This window comes from Trachinotus anak, unplaced genomic scaffold (assembly GCF_046630095.1).
Source record: "Trachinotus anak isolate AG129_WGS33_773 ecotype Australia unplaced genomic scaffold, CSIRO_AGI_Tana_v1 ptg000004l, whole genome shotgun sequence".
NCBI classification, from domain to species: Eukaryota; Metazoa; Chordata; class Actinopteri; order Carangiformes; family Carangidae; genus Trachinotus; species Trachinotus anak.
In genome coordinates, this window is record NW_027273855.1 from 15684236 (window position 1) to 15702652 (window position 18417).

Here is an 18417-nt window from a genome sequence, read left to right on the forward strand (position 1 = left end):
AGCCCAACAAAAACTATATATCAAATTGAATCTTTCCTATGTGGTTCTGGCATTGTAATCAAACAGAATTAGAACATGTCAGATATACGTGTGTTTTTCCTGTCTGACCTGCTTGAGACTCTTCAGAAGTTTCATAATAACACATATCCGGGAAGCTCAGCCTGAATCAGCTAAACACCTACTGATGATCTTAGAATGAAAAACCCCAGTCAGAGGATTTTTAACAGGGTGCAAAAAATGATCTATCCTAGCTTCATGCAAATGTACCTGTAGTTAATTTAGTTTATTCAAAAGGATGTGTTGAATAGTTAACTAGTTACAAAACTGCTGTCACTTCCTCTTATTTCTCATACTGCTTTTAAACATATTCAATCACATTCCTCTGGTCTGCAAAGTGGTGTTAAAGTTCCATTATCCAGTTGAGAGGTTTGAGTGATAAGGTTGAAGTAGAGTTTTGAACCCTCCTCCCTGTGAAGAGCGGATACATGAGTATGTGCAATGCTAAAGGATGTGGTCGGGTCTGAGATGAGGAAGAAGTGCACGGAACTCTGACGAGCTCCCTGCAAACAAGTCACTCTGCGTTACTGGAACAGAAAAAAGACCTGTGTAAATTTGGATTATTTCAATGTTTCTCATTTTGAGACTGGGTCATAATTGATAACTGATTCTGTGACGATGCATTGAGGAGAAAAAAAAGATGGAAGTGGAGGGGACTGGTGAAACAAGGACTTCCTGGTATGTTACCTTTTACTTGTTAACAAATGTTTCCACCTTGGGTGCCATATACTCTGTAATAGTGCTGAGAACTGACCATACAACATAATATACTTTACTGTGTAGGAGCTATTAATGTTATTTAAAGTTGGTATACATCTGACATCATGGTGCCAAAACTCAACTGTTGGATATTACTATCCCGTACCCTTTAAAAATGACCAGATCAAAATCTTAACCTTCAATAATCACTGTACTTTTTTTTATCATTTTAAATATTATCTAACTATAACAGAAAATTTTGACAAATTAGTCCTTTAGACATACACTACTATGATGCCATGAAGCTACTTACATCTTTTCTTTTTTTTTTTTATATACATTTATCTCAAGTAAAATAATAGAACTGTGTGTATGGATGTTTGCTTTGTGCCCATTAACAGTTTTGTCCTTTTCAGGTCAGCAGCACCCGGAGAGACACACTCCCTCCTCTGTGACCATGCTGGGGTACGTGACACCATCTGTCTTATTATATTTCACCTCCTTTCTCCTGTCTGAAACTTATCAGGCCATGATCCTAAAAACCAAGAAACTCACCTTTATGTTAAATTTTCGAATTTTAGAAGAAGAGGAAACAAGACCCGGCCCCTGAACCTGTGATCAGAATCACAGAGGTGAGCATGATGTCTGACAGTAAACTGTGTTGCAGTGCCTCTTGTTCATCTTCTTGTGTCTCTCTGTAACTAGCGGAAGTTAGTCAACCTTACCTTTGTGACCACAATGCTGAGCACAGAGCTCAGCATCAAGAGAGTTACGAACATGATGTTCAGCTGCGCAGCCAGAGACCCTCACTGAATCAACAAACCTTTAAATCTTGTCAATATCACATCCTGCCACATTTCAGCCACAGCCATTTTCCACTTTTCAAGTTTTCCTGTTCTGCTTTCATCTTTATTGCGTGTTATCCTGCACAGCTGAATTTTTTTTTTTTTTTTTTTTTTTTTTTTTTTTTAACCTGAGATAATTCAATACATCTAATGGTGTTACTACACTGAATATACAGCTGATGTGGTTTGTGTGGAAAAAAAAAAAAAAAAAAAAAACAGGCAGACATCTTGTATTTTACTACAGAGGCATAGTTTCAACCTCCTTCCTCTTTGAAAGAGTCACACAGGAAATGAGAGATCTGCACCCTATAGTATCTCACCCCTTTCAAAATCTCTCTGTTTCCATTTTCCTGAACCCCCTCAGGTCTTTCTCAAGTTCACCTCTTGTCACTCGGTTCTGTTTTAACAGGATGAAGAGGAAGACGAGGAGGGTGAAATGATGTCCGACCACATGAAGGAGTCAGAGGTGAGGTGCTCTTCCTTTTCAGGTGCCAGATGTGTGTTCAGTTGTTAAGTCTTCTAATGCACAGCCAGCAGTAGTTTGATGAATGATCCACCTTGATATGCTCGTGGAGCATTTTTTTTTTTTACACATATCAAAGTGAGTTTTAATCATGATTTCATTTTAGGAGCCCAGTAATAAAAGGGTCAAACCTGTGGCAAAGTCCAACAGCCTGACAGGTGTCATAACCCCAGTGAAGACCCCTGCCCTGAAACGCATCGGACAGTCCATTTCGGTAACAATACACAAAATCCTGTTGCCATACAAAATTAACAACGAATGACTTGTGCGTGCAGACACTCATCCACTCTGCTCTTTTCACAGCGGTCCATTAGTTTTCGCACAGAGGCTCGACCTTTGCCCCCGGCTCCCCTGCGCTCCCGCACAAAGGCCTCGTCGTTTCCACGCCGGCGTAACAGCCAATGCTGGAGTGACACTGTGGAGAGTCATGACCTCACTGCAAAGGAGATCAAACGTCAAGAGGTGCAAGAGGCAGCAGGCTATGTTTAGTTCATTTGCAAGAACTAATTCTCTGCTTGTGTATTTAATGTAAAGCAGTGTTTTTTTGTTTTTTTTTTTGAGGGTATGTGGGTCAAGCTGTGGGGCTGTGGTTGCAGCATGGGCGGGGTGACTAGAGCCTATGCTTCATTTCTGTGATGCAGCTCTACACGGGGATTATGAAAGAGGATGTGAGCTGGCACTGGAGGCTCAACTTCCTTTATTGAACAATCAGCTGTGAAAGCTCATGCAGTCCATCTGTGTATTTTACCACTTGTGCAAGTGTGTGTTTGCATCCACATGACGGTGTTTGCAAATGGTTCCACTTGTCTGGTTGAAAAAGAACGGCTTTGTCTCTTCCTGTAGGTGATCTATGAGCTGACTCAGGGAGAGAAGCAACTTATTGAGGACCTCAGCCTGGTGAAGAAGGTAGTTGCCCACCAAATACCTCCACCTGAGTAGAATACACTGAATATATGTGAACGTCTCTCCATTGGGACCAGTCATTCCAGTAACCCCGCCACCAACTTCTCACACTTCTGTAATTTGCTTTGTTCTCGCTTCACTTTGTCCTCCTGCCCTGTGTGTGCGGCCAGGTGTACTATGAGCCCATGCTGAAGCTGGACATCATGACGGAGAGTGAACTCGGACAGATCTTTGGTACGCTGGACTCCCTCATTCCTCTCCATGAAGGTAAGTGCTCTGCGCTCTCTCCTGTTATCTCAATCTCCACCCATGCAGCAGCAACACCTCCTCATTTCCTAATCACGTATAAGGCAAGTTGGGCTGTGCAATAATTAAACACTATTACTGTTGACTTTCAGTGGAAATATATCTTATTTGTGGTTATCTCTTCACAGAATTCTATACAAATTAATTATTCCAAGCAAACAAGAGTTAACGTTGTTAAGAGTAGCATCGGTAAAAACACCTCAGAAGACTTTGTGTTGGCTTATAATACTACTATGTTTATATATTGCGTATAAATGGTGAACAGGGGTTGGTTAAAAAAAATAGGTAATGGGGTAATGGTAGAACACAATGCACCGCATCTAACATCAATTCAAGTTTTTTTGTGAGTTTGCATATATAAGCCATATGGTGATGTACAATATATTAAGGGGAGTATTCATTTATTCATTAATTTGTTGATTCATTAACTACGCAACTGATATAACTTCTTTTTTGGGTATAGAAAGTTGGATGAGTGACATTTTTGTGTGATGTTTTAGTGTCTATCTGTTTTTGAGCTGTGGTAACACTTTTATTCGGTTCATCGAAAGTCAATAAGAATTCAACAGATCAAGTATTCTGCTTCATATCAGATCTGCTGGGTCGCCTGGAGCGGCTGAGGGGATCAGAGAAGACAGTCGGAGAGGTGGGGCCTACTCTGATGAACTGGGTGAGCATCTCCATTGACACCACGGAGAGAGAAGAAGAAGAGAAAAGGGCACAAGCCACCTTCACTCTCTCCAGTTCCCGTATTTCCTCTATTATGTTCCTCTCAAAACCACAGTCATAGAGTTCAGACTGATTTTATCTAACTTCAAATTTCTTGCCTCATTGCTCCTTTTCCACCCCCACACACTTTCCTCTCTGCAGTTCCCTTGCCTGGAGGCCTATGTTACATACTGCTGTAACCAAGTGGGGGCCAAAGCCCTGCTGGACCAGAAAAAGCATGAGAAGAGAGTTGAGCACTTCCTGCGCCTGTGTCAGGAGTCTTCATTCAGCAGGAAACTGGACCTGTGGAACTTCCTGGATCTCCCTCGAAGCCGTTTGGTCAAATACCCCCTGTTGCTGAAAGAGATACAGAAGTGCACGCCTCCAGAGCACCCTGATGAGGACACACTGCCTGATGCTGTGAGTTGGAGTGCTACGCCTTCACATACATATGCGTATACATGTGAATATGAACATACTGTACATACACCAAATTATTCAGGATAACTGCTCAAACAAAATGTCAACCCACAGACAGAGAGTTCAGAGTTCACTCGATTCCATCACTATAACCAACACCACTTTACTGAGGATATGTAGATATGTACAGAGTCTGCTGCCTCAGATGGAGCATGAACACTAACATTTGTCCGTCAGTCTCTGTAGATTAAAACACACACAAATGATTTAATCCTAAAAATGTGAGCTATGTGTGCCAAGTCAAATATCACTCAGTATCATATCAAATTAAATTCTTTACATGTAGGCTTTATAGTAGAGTAGTAAATCTGCTGTTATTTTTTCCAAATGATGAAATCCATCTGTCTGTGTGGGATCTGGGAAGTGGAATCAGTAACTTGAAAATACCATGAACATAGCTGGGCGAGTAATTAGCAATGAAGAATCTGTGGCTGCCGCTTCCTGTGGCTTACATCTGAAACAAGTTACCACCATCATAAACATACCACAGGTTCAATTCTCACACATTTTTTGTTCTAATGTACTGTGGGAGTTGTGTCCTATTTTAGTCCGGCCCAGAATTCTCATTTCAACCTCACAGTGCCTCGCTTGATTTTGCTGACTCTGTGTGACACTTTGTTCTGCTCAGCTGGAGCTGATCCAGAGCATCGTGGCAGAGGTGAACAAGAAGACAGGGGAGGCTGAGTGTCAGTTCTACAGGCGGGGTCTCAGCTACCTGGAAGATAGCCAGAGACTATCTGAGATCCAGGAGTCCCGCTTCCTCTACTGCCACGGAGAGCTCAAGAACAACAAGGGCCAGGTAGCGGCTCTTTGTCGTTTGTTTAACTCTTCTAATTTTCCATTGAATGACCTTCCAGTGGTTTTCCTGGGTTTGTTTGATTTGTTTATAACGGAACTGAAGAGGGTCAAGTCCCCTATGTTCATATGTAAAAAATAAAAATCCAGTTTTAAATATCCTCATCCTCATAGAGATGTTACCATAATATCTAAATGATAGGTCATTTTACTTTGATTTTCCTGATGTATGTTTGAATATAGTGGTGAATATTCTCATAAAACCATATCTCTCACTTTGTGTGTGTCTGTCTCCTCTGTCAGAGGCTGCATGTATTCCTGTTTGAGCGGGCTTTGGTGCTAACCAGACCAACGGAGGACAGGGACGGAGGTCAGGTGTTCAATGTGTACAGACAGCCTCTGCCCAATGCCTCGATAAATCTGGAGGAGATCCCAGATGGGGAGGCTGGTGGAGGGGGCACCTTCAGAGGAGCCTTCAGTGGGGGAAATGATAAAGGTAACACATACATACCATATACATGTTGTATTCATTGCTAAATTATAAAGACAATGCTGCAGGGCTGCAACTAATGGTTTTTTTTAAGTTAATGGATTAAGCTGTAACTAATACTCAGAAATGCCCATCTCAACATTGTCAAATGACTTGTTTGGTCTGAGCAATTGTCCGAACCCCTCAAATATTTAACTTACGAAGAGTGAGTCGTTTAGAAGCTGCACCTCGCGAATAGTTGCCATCTTTCCTTGACAGATGACTTCAACAGTTACTTGACGATCAAAATTGGTGGATGAATGATGTTCTAATGATCCGCTAGTTATTCTTCCAGCGCTACAGTTACGCATGCAAACTTTATCATTGCATTCATGACCTGTGTACTTTAGTTCAGTTTTGTTCATGCTTTCCTTTTCCTGTTTGTGATGGTTGAAGGGGTTAAAGTGAGAAATGAAACCCACAACTTTGCTTCCTTTCAATTTCCTCTTACCCCTCTCTGTCTCTCTCGTGTACTAGTGAAGAACTGTTTCCGTGTGAGCAGCAGAGGGCGCTCCAAAGCTCACCCTTACAGCCTGCAGGCCAACGACTCCTTCAGCAAGCAGCAGTGGATCACCTGCCTGCGCCAGGCAATCGTTCAGTCACGAGACAGGACAGCTCAGACCAGCCAGTCGCAGTTCTCCCCCCACCCTGATCCCGCCCTGTATCACATAGCTGACCTCAGCCTCAGCTCGGACACAGACATGGCCGATCATACCAGCCGCTGACTGCGGACTGATCATCAGGAGGCCTGTGGAGTCTCTATAGATGTGTACATTGACGTTGGAGAAAATAAAAGGGGACTGTTCGTGAAAGATAATTGTGCTTAAAAACACATGTAGATGGATCATTTTCTTTCCTTGCTCTTTCTGATGGATTGTGGGTAGTGCTGATGCATACTGTACAGCTTTGGAACAGGCATATTGAATGTGAATTTGCAATGCAAAATGTTTTTTGCTATTGTTGTTTTTTTTTGTTTTTTTTTTTAAATAAACTGACACTTAAAGGTTTATTGAAATATTTTTGGAAAAGTACACAAAGAAAAGTCTAAGTATAGCCAATAAGATCTCCAGAGAAAAGATTAGAGATGATTATCCTCCCTCCCTCTCTCTCTCTCTCCTTTCTCTCCCTCTCCCTCTGACACCGGTGACAGGGCAGGGGAGAGAGGTAGACTTTCAGCTCTAGCCAACAGACACACAGTGAAACAGTAGACGTCCCTTTATGCATTTTTAACAGCTCAGCAGGTGATGGGAACAGTTTGGTCGGGACAGTTTGTCCAGAGATAGAGTGACCAAGTGATCAGGTGAGTCCAAACCGCTCTGTTTATTTGCTAATGCTGCAGTATTCATCAGGCATTATTTGCAAACTAACTTTGTTTGCAAGATTTTACCCTTTACCTCCACTAAACGGCAACAAGAGCATAGCTTTAGCAACATGAACACATCTTGTTTGTGAGATTTCCATGCTCTGTTTTACAGTTCATATAAATGACTCTTTTAATTAAGTTCAGCCTAGTTTTACAGCTTAATCAATGGACACTTGATTAAAATCCGTGTTCTGTTTGTTACTATGTGCTCTCAAGAAGATATATTTCCGAGCTGCTCTGTGTGCTGTAATTAGGAAAGAGAATAGATAGCCAGAGTGGATCAACTGCATCTATTCAAGAAAAGGATTTACCTTAAAGGGAATGCTCATTCACAAATTAATCCCGTTCTTCTGCCCTCAGTTGTGAATGACGTCCCTGGTGATTTTCCTGGAAAGCAAGGATAATACGCTCTGTCAGACAGTTTACTTGCTACGACCACGTCTTGCTCACCTTTGGCCCTGCATGTGAAAAAACTGAGGTGGTGCATCTTACACAGTCTGAGGTGCAAACCACCTGGCTTGCATTTCTTTGGGAAACTCTTGTGTCTATCTCAGGATCCCATTTGGTAGACACTTGTGAGGTTTGCCAGTAAAATAGGATGCCTGGAGCCAGTGGTGTCAACGTGGAGGGGTCTTGTGAGGCCCTGTGTCGAACCCTGGTGTCTCAGAAGGGCCTCCAGAGAGAGACGGCTGACATCTCCCAGTCTGTCCTCTACACCTCACTGATGGGCCTGCTGCTGGTCACTGACAATGAGGTGTGCGCAACACAACACAGCATAAACCTTTAATTCATGCTCAAACCCTCGAGTCTGGTAGTCTTGCAAGTTTGTTCTTAATGTGGATCTGATTTGACACTCATGAGTCAAACATAAACACAGACAGAGAAATCGTATAAAGGAATTAATGGAGAGTACATATCAACACACACGTGTTTAAGCACCTGTCAGCACTCCTTGGTCACTAATAGGATGACTGCTCGAGGCTGACCTCCTTTTAGCCTCTCCTGTTATGTTAATGAGATAAGAAGGCTAAATTTGTCCTACCAATGTTACACACAGTGACATTACGGGGTTACGACAGACAGACAGTAACATGTTGTACAGACACAGCCATGGGTCAAATGGTAGGACACACGCAGTACATGTGCATGCTTTCTTTTTAAGACAAATGGGCTGTAGTTCTGGTTTGGTGTGTAGTTCTGCTCAGTAGCTTCCTGTCTTCTTTTCATTTTACAGAAAGAGCAGCTCACTATAGGAAGTGGGAGGGTTGGCCTTAGAAACATAGGAAACACGGTAAGTGTTGATGCAGGATGAAAGCTTTGAAATAATTGCTATATCTCAAGAATTGCTAGTATAATTTTTTTCAACAGCCTCACCTTCCCTTCATTTTGTTTGTGACTTAGTGTTTCCTGAATGCAGTAGTCCAGTGTTTGTCTCACACACGTGGCCTACGGGACTACTGCCTTGTCAAGTCCTACAGACATGAGAAGTTCTCCAAAGAGGACGCTAAGCTCATGGAAGGTACGTTCCTCTCTTCTCTCCATGCCCCTTCTTGCCCCTTTTTTTTTTTTTTTTTGTCATTTTCTCATTGCGCCTTGTCTTTCTATACCAGCTTTCTCTCAGGTGCTGTCAGGCCTTTGGGATGTAAATGAAGGAGACACAGTCGTAAATCCACGACAGTTTTACAATATTTTTAAAGAAGCGGTGTCTTATTTCAGTGGTTACAGGTGAGAATGTTGATATTTTTTCTATTTCCCAAAGGTAATTGAGACTTTTATGCAGGCAACATTACTGCTAGCAATATGCTATATATGCACCGCAGTATACAGTCCACTTCTTTATCAAGTACAAGAAAAACCATAAATTGTTTCAATTAATTTTCTGCTTTGCCATCAGTAGGGACGCTGCTTTTTAGTTTTATTGTTGGGACTTGTATAGAAGTAGCTGCCTGTAGCAGTGACATTAAGAAATCTCTCTGTGTCTAACCCAGTCAACAGGATGCTCAAGAGTTTCTCAGGTTCCTGTTGGACAAACTGCACACAGAAATCAACCGCAGGCCCTATGTTCGACGGACAGGGAAGGACCCCGATCAAAAATATGCCAGAATTAGGTGAGTATGTTTATGTGAAAAAGATTCTAACTTTAGCGTCCCTTATGTGACCGAATTTTGTTTTCTCTATTTCCCTCATCTCTTATCCTCCTGCAGACTGTCAGAAGAGGCAGTTGCCATGTGGAGGAAGCACTTGGAAAGAGATGACAGCAGAATAGTAGGTGAGGCGAGAGATCCAGTCAGCATCATCTGCAAAATAAGTTCAATGTAGGCGCTCACTGATGTTTCTTGCCACTGTCGCCCACTTCTCCCTTCTGACAGACCTGTTCTCAGGGCAGCTGCGGAGCTCGCTGCATTGCTCAGTGTGCTCCCACTACTCCAACACGTTTGATGTATTCTGTGATCTCTCGCTGCCCATCCCCAAGAGGAGCTCTGCAGGGGAGGTCACGCTGAGGGACTGCCTGGACCTCTTCTCTCAGGAGGAAAAACTGGACAAGGAGAATTCACCGGTAACTTAACACAGACACAGCAAAAACAGTGGATTATGATGATACATCAGCGAGTCTGTGTCTTTGTGGTCAAACTTAAGTGACACTGACAGTGGGAGCGAGGAATGGTTTAGTCGAAAATTGATTTTTTTCATGCATCCATAACATATATTTTCGTTTACATATATATTAATTCAAGTTATCATGTGCTTGTTAGGTAAGGGGAACAGGCCCCCACTGCTCATTTGTCTCCTATAACATCCAAACAGACACTAAAAAGATTAGTTAGTTAAAGGTTACCTTTTATTTTATGTTTCTTTATTTGTTTTAGAATTACAACATCACAGCAAAAGACCTACAAATAATAAAGCACTGATTTATATGAGTGGTGGCGGAAAGAATTCAGAGGGCTTATGTATAATGTCCTACCCAGTACAAAACAATTCAACCTAAAGAACCATAAAAGAGGAAACTATTCAAATGAATAGTTAAATGGAAGGTTTTCTGCCACTGATGTTTCTTCCGCTGAGTCTTGAAGACTTCTAAAGTTAGTGGTATCTTGATAGTGAGAATATATGATAGTAAATGAAACAAAAATCCTTTATGACAATTGGTCTGAGAATTGATTTTTTAAATTATGGAAAGTTTCAGGGAGGCTTAAGTATAAAGAGATTAAAAATTTCAACTTTAAAAATTGTCATAAACTGCTTGACTTTGTTACCATTTTTAAGGCCCCTGAAACCTTGGATCCAATTCCAAATTATTTCTCTATAAGACTAAATATCCATGAAATATTATAAAATAAGTACTAATTAGTGTTCAAGTTTGACAAGAAAGTTGTTATCTATTATCATTTTATTCCTTTATTATTTTAATTCTGTTTCAGCAGGACTGCCTGGGTGTGGTTTGATTGAAAAGTGGCCTTGACTGATTGCAGCAACATAAACAAACAATCCCACAGATGTCACCACACTTTGACTCAACTGTTGCTAAATTCTGGTTGCTGCACAGACAGACATATGACACCACCTTCACCATCTTAGCTCCACCCATCCACTTCAAACCAGTGAAAAGGGCACAGACTAAACAGTACAGGCCGAAATCTTTCATCTGGAACCAAAACAGTTTTTCCTTTTTCCAAAAAACGCCATTTTCGTTCAGGAGCCCGTCACACACAATAAGAAGCTGATAGAAAATAATGTTTAATAATCTTGTTCTGTAAAATGCTGAGGTGTGTGCCTGTGTGTTTCAGATGTGCGAGAGGTGTAACAGGTGTACAGAGTGCACCAAGCGCCTGTCCATCCAGAGGTTCCCACAGGTTATTGTGATCCGTATCCTTGGCAACAGCTCCTTTTTACCGTATTAACATTGTGAGCAAGTGAAGTTTATGTGCAGCAAGTTATGATGGTGCTTAACAGTCTCGATCAGATCTGAATCGTTTCACGACAGCACGCTGGTCTATCAGTAAAAGTACAGTATACGTGTCCTTCCCACTCACTAACCTGGACCTCGGACCCTATGGACCTGTTGACTGCGGTAACCCTACCAAACTTTTCTGTCAATGTGTCTATGTACACGTCTCATTTATTCCTCCATCCACACATTATCTCCTTTCATGTGCATGCTTGGGTCAATCACGTGTGTTACTCTGTGTTGTTTAATCAATAGTGGGAATGCAGTGAAAAGTTGAAATAATAAAGGGTGCAGGGGAGGTTAAAAAACAAATGGCTTGTCAAGGTTCTACTTTTTAAAAGAAAGAAAAGGAGCCACACATGGGTGAGAGTAATTTATTCTGACAAAAGGAAAGCAGAGCAAACAGTAACAAGATTGCTTTGTGGCATTTTATTTTGATAGTCGACAGTTGAGAGAAACGAGAGACATGAGGTGAAAGAGATACAGATGATTTGCAAAAAAACTTTACCTGAGTGATTCCATGGCAAGGTGGTCCATCAGAGCATTGAATCAGTGATGAATCATTTAGATAGATAAATGAGTTAAGACAGATGCTTATGTTTTGTGTGAAGCCATTACAAGAAAACGTTCTCACTGAAAAATTAACTTAAAATGATGCAATTTAATAGAAAATAATGGCATATTGGCATATAATTAACAGCTCATCCATAGCTCGTGTTTTTTTTATAATAAGATACTTTTATTTTTTTTATTTTTTTTATTTTTTTCTTTGAATGTGACATATATATATGATTTTTTACAACAAGCAGATTATTACATAAGCTGCAAACTTGAAAACCGACACATCATAGTTCTGAAGAACGGAATAAATAAGTCGTTACATGCATGTATGTCCCCACAGGCCCAGTTCTGTATGATTTGTATGCAATATGTAACCATGCTGGGACAGTGAACATGGGCCACTACACAGCCTGCTGTTCAGATGAAAATGGTTGGTGCTTCTACAATGACTCCAGGTGAGATTCCCCTTGCGCCCAAATCATTTTATTTAATATACAATGCCCTGTTAACTGCATGTCACAGACTATTTTAAAACGGCCACTGTATCAATGGGTCATCTGTGTTGAGACACCTTCTATATAAACTTGTATCTGTGTCTCATGAATACTCTCCATCTATTCATCTGCAGTGTGACTCCGGTGTCAGAGAACCAGCTTCAGACCAATCAAGCCTATGTGCTGTTCTACCAGCGCAGCAACAACACCACCACCGTCAGGAAATAGACCACAGACTGGCTGAGTCAGGCAGCCAATCAGAGCAACTTTACCTCCAGTGTCCATAGAAACAAATAGAAGCAGCAGTGCTGTAACTCTGGCATCTATGAACTTCAAATTCTCAGGGAGAGAGAAGCCATGCCCACTTTAAGGGGGCTTGAGGAGGTGGCATCCCCGCCCCCTTAATCATGAAGATGCTTCTGAAGAGTGTCAGTGAGAGAGCTGAGACAGCTCAGACGGACTGTAGCCTTAAGAGTCTCTGTGCCCTAGTTCTCAGGCAGGAGTGAGTGAGCTGTATACATGCACATCATGCAGAGCTCTTAATGTAGGATAATTGTGATTCATGCTTGCTAGCAACAACTCAGATAAACAAAAGTAAATCTTGGCTGGAATAGAAATTAGGCAACATTTCGTGACTCAACTGTGACATAGGAATTTTTCAGATTCTTTGAAAACTTTTTTAGCTGTTTTCTGAAAATATACTTTAATATGTGAATCTCTGTATCCTATGCCGTCTTCTTATCTTCACCTCTTTCCACATGGACAGTGAACATCGAAACTTGAAAATATTAAAATGAGCTATTTTCTCTCTAACCGTATTATAATTTTCATGTATATATATATTCATATATGTATGTATATTTTTTTTTACATTTGTGTCTACTGCACAAAAACAAATTACACAACTGAATGTAATGGATTACTGATATTTGAAACAGTCAATAAAAGACCAATCAAAAAAGTCTGATGATTAGACTCAAATTTTGAATGAAGTTAAAAGCCATCAGCTTTATTATCATTGTGACTGTTGTTGTTGTTGTTGTTATTGTCAGTGGTAGAAGAAATACTCAGATCCTTTACTTGATAAAAACTATAATTAGATTAATGTCAAGTATACTCGCCTACTAGTAGAAGTTCGGCATTCTGTCTACTTAAGTAAAAGAACAAAAATATTATCAGCTAAATTTATTTAAAGTATCAAAAGTAAAAGTGCTTGTTTTGCTACTACTACACAGCGTTTTTGGGGCTTTTCTTTAATCTTTGCTTTTTGTGGAACTGGAGAGTTTTCCTTTTTGGACCAAGCAATTATTCAAATGCAAACCATGTGAAAAGTGTAGAGGTGAAATGTCTTCATGGGGGAGGGTGGAACTGCTAACTACTCATGGAACCAACTAGAAAAATTTTTCTTAGCATATTTCTTATTAGAAATTTGAGTTGTCAAATGTGGTGAAGTATGTATATAGTAACATAAAATGTAATTAATCAAGTAAAAGGGTACCTAAGACTGTACAACTATATATATTGAAATGTAATAAATAATCCAAAAATATTAGGCGAATATTTCATATTTTATATGCTGTACATATAATAAGTAAAGGCACGGACAGTTAAAAATGTAATTTATTTTTATTTTTTTTGTAAAACCATGATGGTGTCGCAGCCTGCCGAGGAGTGACGTCACTGCGCACATGCGTATGAACGGAGGGCGGAGTTTTCCAGTCGGTCAGGAAGAGGAGAAAGGCGGACACAGAAACATCAAACGGTAATCTTATTCGGCAATAGCTTTTAAACTTTAAGCCGATTCTTGTTTCAGTCACAGGAGTGTCACGGTAGTGCGATGAATTCTGTAGTCGCAATTTCAGGGAGAATCCCCGGAGTGACAGTAATCTAAACCACGGGAAACACCTTTAGCTTTGCTGCTAGCTGCTGTTAGCTGGTTTGACAGGCCCGGACTACATTGCACAGCCTTTTAGCAGGAGTGAGAACACAGCACGGAAATGTTCTCTGTTTACACCCTCTACCGCCGAGGAAGCCTCCCTGTGTGCCAGCCGGGATTTTTTCGGTTTAAATTGATGTCGTACATCAGGATATTTAAAGGAGAATTTACGATATGAGGAGACTGGTCTGACAGCGTTACCAACGTTGTGTGTGTCACTTCTGCTTAAGAGGAGGAACTGTTGATGAAACACACATCAGCATTCCTGTTGCACCGTATACAACACAGAGAGTTTCAACGTCTAACTCGCCCTGTTTGTGCATTAGTGCACTATTGGTAAAATGTTGTTGGGGTGTAATATCAGTGGAGGGTGGCGACTTAAACTTGGTAACCTAAGTATAACCTTGTTCTGGGCACTTTTTCATAGATGGCAGCCATCAGGAAGAAGTTGGTGATAGTTGGGGATGGTGCATGTGGGAAGACCTGTTTGCTCATCGTCTTCAGTAAGGACCAGTTCCCTGAGGTCTACGTCCCCACTGTGTTTGAGAACTATGTGGCAGACATTGAAGTGGATGGAAAACAGGTGAGACACACTTAAAAATACTGGCTGCAAATCAGGGGCTGGGAGCCCAATGGCTCCTTGAAGAGTTCCCAGCAAAGTGACTAATAACAGTTTAAACTGAATTTTACTTATTTATCACATTGTCAAATAGAGCTGCAAAAATTACATGATTAATTGATTAATCTATTGACAAAAAATTAAGCAGCTGATATTTTGATTATCAAACAATTTTTGAAGCAAAAATGCCAAACATTTTCCAGTTGCAGCTTTTAAATGGGAGAAATTGATGCTCTTCTGTCTCATATATCATAGTGAATTGAATATCCTTAGGGTTTGGACTGTTAATCCGACCTAACAAGTCTGACATTTTAAAGACAGAGCGATTCATCAGTGAATTGAAGAAAATAGTTGTCAGTTTAAGTGTAATGAGAATACTGTTTAGTTGCAGCCCTATTGTCATTGTTATTATAGCTTGTTATCATACTGTGAATTCTGTAATGTAATGAATCTTGGGCTGCACCTTATTGTTTTCCTTTCAGGGTTAATCTGCCATTTATCATTTTGTATCTCAAGTACTGGTTGGGTTTATAAAAAGTCAGAAAAGAGTGGAAAATATTCATCATAGTTTCCAGAGTCTAAGATGGCATGTTCACATTATGGCAGCAACTAACCATTATTTTCATCATTGATTGATCTGCCAATTATTTTTGCAATTAATCATCAATCTGTAAAACACCAGAAAAATTAAAAATGCCTAAAGTGACGTCACGTCAGTTTTCTGATGATTGATTGATAGACTCATCTTTATAATAATAACAGCATTCATGTTTTAGAGTGTGGAACAGCGAATGCTTTATGCTTTCCTTGAGTTTATCCTTTAAAAATTACTTAAACAATTCATTATCAAAATTGTTTCTGTTCTAAAAGAAATTCCAAATTTTCCTATATGATTTCTGCAAATTACAGCTCCAGCTTGACTTAACATCCATGCTTAACAGATACTGTGATAGGTATTGATATTGTGAGAGTCTCCTTGTTCTTGTTTTTCATATCTCCCCAAAGTATAGGCAGTACAGTGTAGGCATTCTGATTTTTCTCTCTGCTGTCTTCCTGTATAAAGAGTACAAACAATGTAAAAAGGGTCTGATTAATCATGTAACTTAATGCTCAAATGGCCCTCTGTACACATCCAACATTTCAACACTCTCCATTTTATCCATGCACCTGTCTATTCAAGTAACTCTGTCTGTTTTCACAGGTAGAACTAGCACTTTGGGACACAGCTGGTCAGGAAGACTACGACAGACTGAGGCCTCTCTCCTACCCCGACACTGATGTTATCCTCATGTGCTTCTCCGTAGACAGCCCTGACAGTTTAGGTACTTTGCAGCACTCACATTACTTGATATTGAACACCTTATGATTGTGAAATAGATATATGTTGCTAAAACTGTGCTCTTTCCCTCGACTCACTGTAGAGAATATTCCAGAAAAGTGGACTCCTGAAGTTAAACACTTCTGTCCAAATGTTCCCATCATCCTGGTGGGCAATAAAAAAGATCTGCGCAATGACGAGCACACCAGACGAGAGCTTGCCAAAATGAAACAGGTCAGTAATTTTTTATTCAAAACACACAGGAATGTGCATATGTATTGGTATAAATCTCCAAATATAAACCCTCTCTCTGACATGTGTTTCTAGGAACCAGTTAAATATGAAGATGGCAAAGAGATGGCAAACCGCATCAGTGCCTACGGCTACCAGGAATGTTCTGCCAAAACCAAAGATGGTGTGAGGGAAGTCTTTGAAATGGCAACTAGGGCGGCACTGCAGGCCAAGAAACGTGGCAAGAAGTCCACCTGCCTTCTGTTATAGGCTCTGGGAGAAGAGGAGGGAGCTGCCCTTAAGCACATATGGAAAGGGCACCTTCTAATGAAAAATAATATAGGGGATAATATTGGGGAGGGCCCAGAAAAGTTTTACGGACACTCAATTTCTGATCACCCAGTTACCCTCAGCAAATTAAAGTAGGTCTGAAATGATTTGATAGGCTTCCACACATTGGTCCTTTGTCTATACATTAGGTTATGTGCCATTTTGCTTGCGTCTATCAAAAATTTTCAGATCTAGAAGTCTGTAGGGCAGGTGATGGGGGGGTGGTGATTTGAAGTTGAGTTGATGTAAACAGGTTAAAATGTGCCATGATGGGAATGAAGAGAGGAAAGGTCCTTACCAGGCCAAAGACAATGGGGGATATGCGAAAAAAAAGACAGTAATAAAAAATAGTTTTGAATTAAGACCATGTCTAAGTGGATTTTACACAGTATCACCTACATGTAGTGCCTTGAGAGCAGTGGTCAAGAAGAGTAAGTTGAGGGGTAGGGATTCATAACTTAGATGGGGGTATTATTTTGTCATTTTTAGTGTCCATTCTTCACATTTTTCCCTGTCATTGGCTTGGCTCCTTCAGGCCCATATTCTGACTCAGGCGCTATGCAGGGGTATGCCTAAACTAGATTGTATGAGATATTTTCCCATACTGAATTACTTACCTGAACTTCAGAGTGTGTGTGTGTGTGTGTGTGTGTGTGTGTGTTTGTGTGTGTGTGTTGTGTGCAACTGTATGGTGGTTTGTTTTTTCCAGTGCAGGTCTGCATGCAGTGAATGTGTGTATATTTGTGTGAGTGTGTATTAACATATGTGTCTACGTACTGTATGCATGGAAAAGCCTTCTGCGTCAATGACCCAACCCTTTGTTTCCATGCCAAAGTTACCCCTGATGACCACATTTTATGGCTCAGACGGGTAATGGAATTAACAGCTACTCAGAGTGACATAGAAACATTCACTTTACTGGAAGACATTGTACTATAGCTAGAGGCACAATCAGGTTAAATATATGAGTTTTTAGGACCTTTTTTTGTGTATACCAGAGATTCATTTGATTGTGTTGATCAGTGGGTCAAATCATGAGTGGTGTAGTTGATAAGTTGAAATATTCTTTCATATAGATGGTAGGCTTATCTTATTACTATAATGTCCATTATGTACTGTATGTCTTACAAGGCCTTGTAAGGACATGTTAATGATGTGTATTTCAAGTTTGCCTTTTACTCAACCTTCCCCATTGTCCCTTTTATGATATTGTCATTATTGTACTATAACTTTTTATTGTTGATGTCTCTAATTTTCTTAGTATTTTTTAATCATTATACTTAATCCTGCTGTTATAATCAGTTTATGTCAGTTAAATGATAAATTGTAACCGTAGTATTATTTCATTTAATTAATTGAAGGTCAAGCTTGGGTTGCAAGGTTGGAAGGTTTTGGGGGTGGGCTGCTAGAGCGTTTTGTTTTCCTTTCATTTTGTTTGTTTTGTACTGTGACATATTGGGATTTCTGGATTTTTTTTTTTTTTTTCCAAATAAAGCTGGTATTAGGGTTTACTGTTGTGTGGTGTATTCATGTCTATAATCCTCTCATTAATTAATAATTACAAACCCTTCTCCCTATATTTTAAATATTAATTTACTTTTTCCCCTCAAATAGAAACATTCATAACTAGTCAAAATATCTTCTTATTAGATTCTGTAATTTTTACATTTATTGTAAAGATGTGGACATAAACGCATTAAAAGATGCCACAAACGTTTTTCCAGTTTATCTGACTAGGACTACTAGTTTAGGGTTAGCCTGTTTGTCTTCT

General features: G+C 40.2%; 3 protein-coding genes across 3 annotated transcripts; all 3 read left to right on the plus strand.

Moving 5' to 3' along the window:
• Window positions 1–510: 510 nt before the first annotated feature.
• arhgef3l (Rho guanine nucleotide exchange factor (GEF) 3, like) lies at window positions 511–6852 on the plus strand. The gene is made up of 13 exons (XM_071476356.1): window positions 511–735; window positions 1173–1221; window positions 1338–1388; window positions 2011–2067; window positions 2231–2338; window positions 2428–2586; window positions 2968–3030; window positions 3198–3294; window positions 3927–4003; window positions 4204–4461; window positions 5150–5320; window positions 5620–5812; window positions 6323–6852. Exons 1-13 carry the CDS (start codon window positions 698–700, stop codon window positions 6568–6570), a joined length of 1569 nt encoding a protein of 522 aa, XP_071332457.1. The 5' UTR covers window positions 511–697; the 3' UTR covers window positions 6571–6852.
• Window positions 6853–6982: 130 nt separating this feature from the next.
• Window positions 6983–13173, plus strand: usp21 (ubiquitin specific peptidase 21). The gene is made up of 12 exons (XM_071476358.1): window positions 6983–7145; window positions 7569–7962; window positions 8443–8499; window positions 8610–8727; window positions 8819–8933; window positions 9197–9316; window positions 9413–9477; window positions 9578–9765; window positions 10997–11075; window positions 11173–11280; window positions 12059–12173; window positions 12347–13173. Exons 2-12 carry the CDS (start codon window positions 7807–7809, stop codon window positions 12438–12440), a joined length of 1215 nt encoding a protein of 404 aa, XP_071332459.1. The 5' UTR covers window positions 6983–7145; window positions 7569–7806; the 3' UTR covers window positions 12441–13173.
• Window positions 13174–13894: 721 nt separating this feature from the next.
• Window positions 13895–18157, plus strand: LOC139620634 (rho-related GTP-binding protein RhoA-C-like). Its single transcript, XM_071476360.1, has 5 exons — window positions 13895–13974; window positions 14576–14731; window positions 15969–16089; window positions 16189–16319; window positions 16413–18157. Exons 2-5 carry the CDS (start codon window positions 14576–14578, stop codon window positions 16584–16586), a joined length of 582 nt encoding a protein of 193 aa, XP_071332461.1. The 5' UTR covers window positions 13895–13974; the 3' UTR covers window positions 16587–18157.
• Window positions 18158–18417: the final 260 nt, after the last annotated feature.

Bases quoted from the DNA above. Each gene is read 5' to 3' on its own strand.
- arhgef3l (XM_071476356.1), top strand. From the start codon at position 698: ATGGAAGTGGAGGGGACTGGTGAAACAAGGACTTCCTG. The intron at 4,004-4,203 runs GTGAGCATCTCC...TCCTCTCTGCAG, and splicing joins GGCCTACTCTGATGAACTGG to TTCCCTTGCCTGGAGGCCTA. The intron at 5,321-5,619 runs GTAGCGGCTCTT...CTCCTCTGTCAG, and splicing joins TCAAGAACAACAAGGGCCAG to AGGCTGCATGTATTCCTGTT.
- usp21 (XM_071476358.1), top strand. From the start codon at position 7,807: ATGCCTGGAGCCAGTGGTGTCAACGTGGAGGGGTCTTGTGAGGCCCTG. The intron at 8,500-8,609 runs GTAAGTGTTGAT...TTTGTGACTTAG, and splicing joins TTAGAAACATAGGAAACACG to TGTTTCCTGAATGCAGTAGT. The intron at 9,317-9,412 runs GTGAGTATGTTT...ATCCTCCTGCAG, and splicing joins CAAAAATATGCCAGAATTAG to ACTGTCAGAAGAGGCAGTTG.
- LOC139620634 (XM_071476360.1), top strand. From the start codon at position 14,576: ATGGCAGCCATCAGGAAGAAGTTGGTGATAGTTGGGGATGGTGCATGT. The intron at 14,732-15,968 runs GTGAGACACACT...CTGTTTTCACAG, and splicing joins TTGAAGTGGATGGAAAACAG to GTAGAACTAGCACTTTGGGA. The intron at 16,320-16,412 runs GTCAGTAATTTT...ATGTGTTTCTAG, and splicing joins AGCTTGCCAAAATGAAACAG to GAACCAGTTAAATATGAAGA.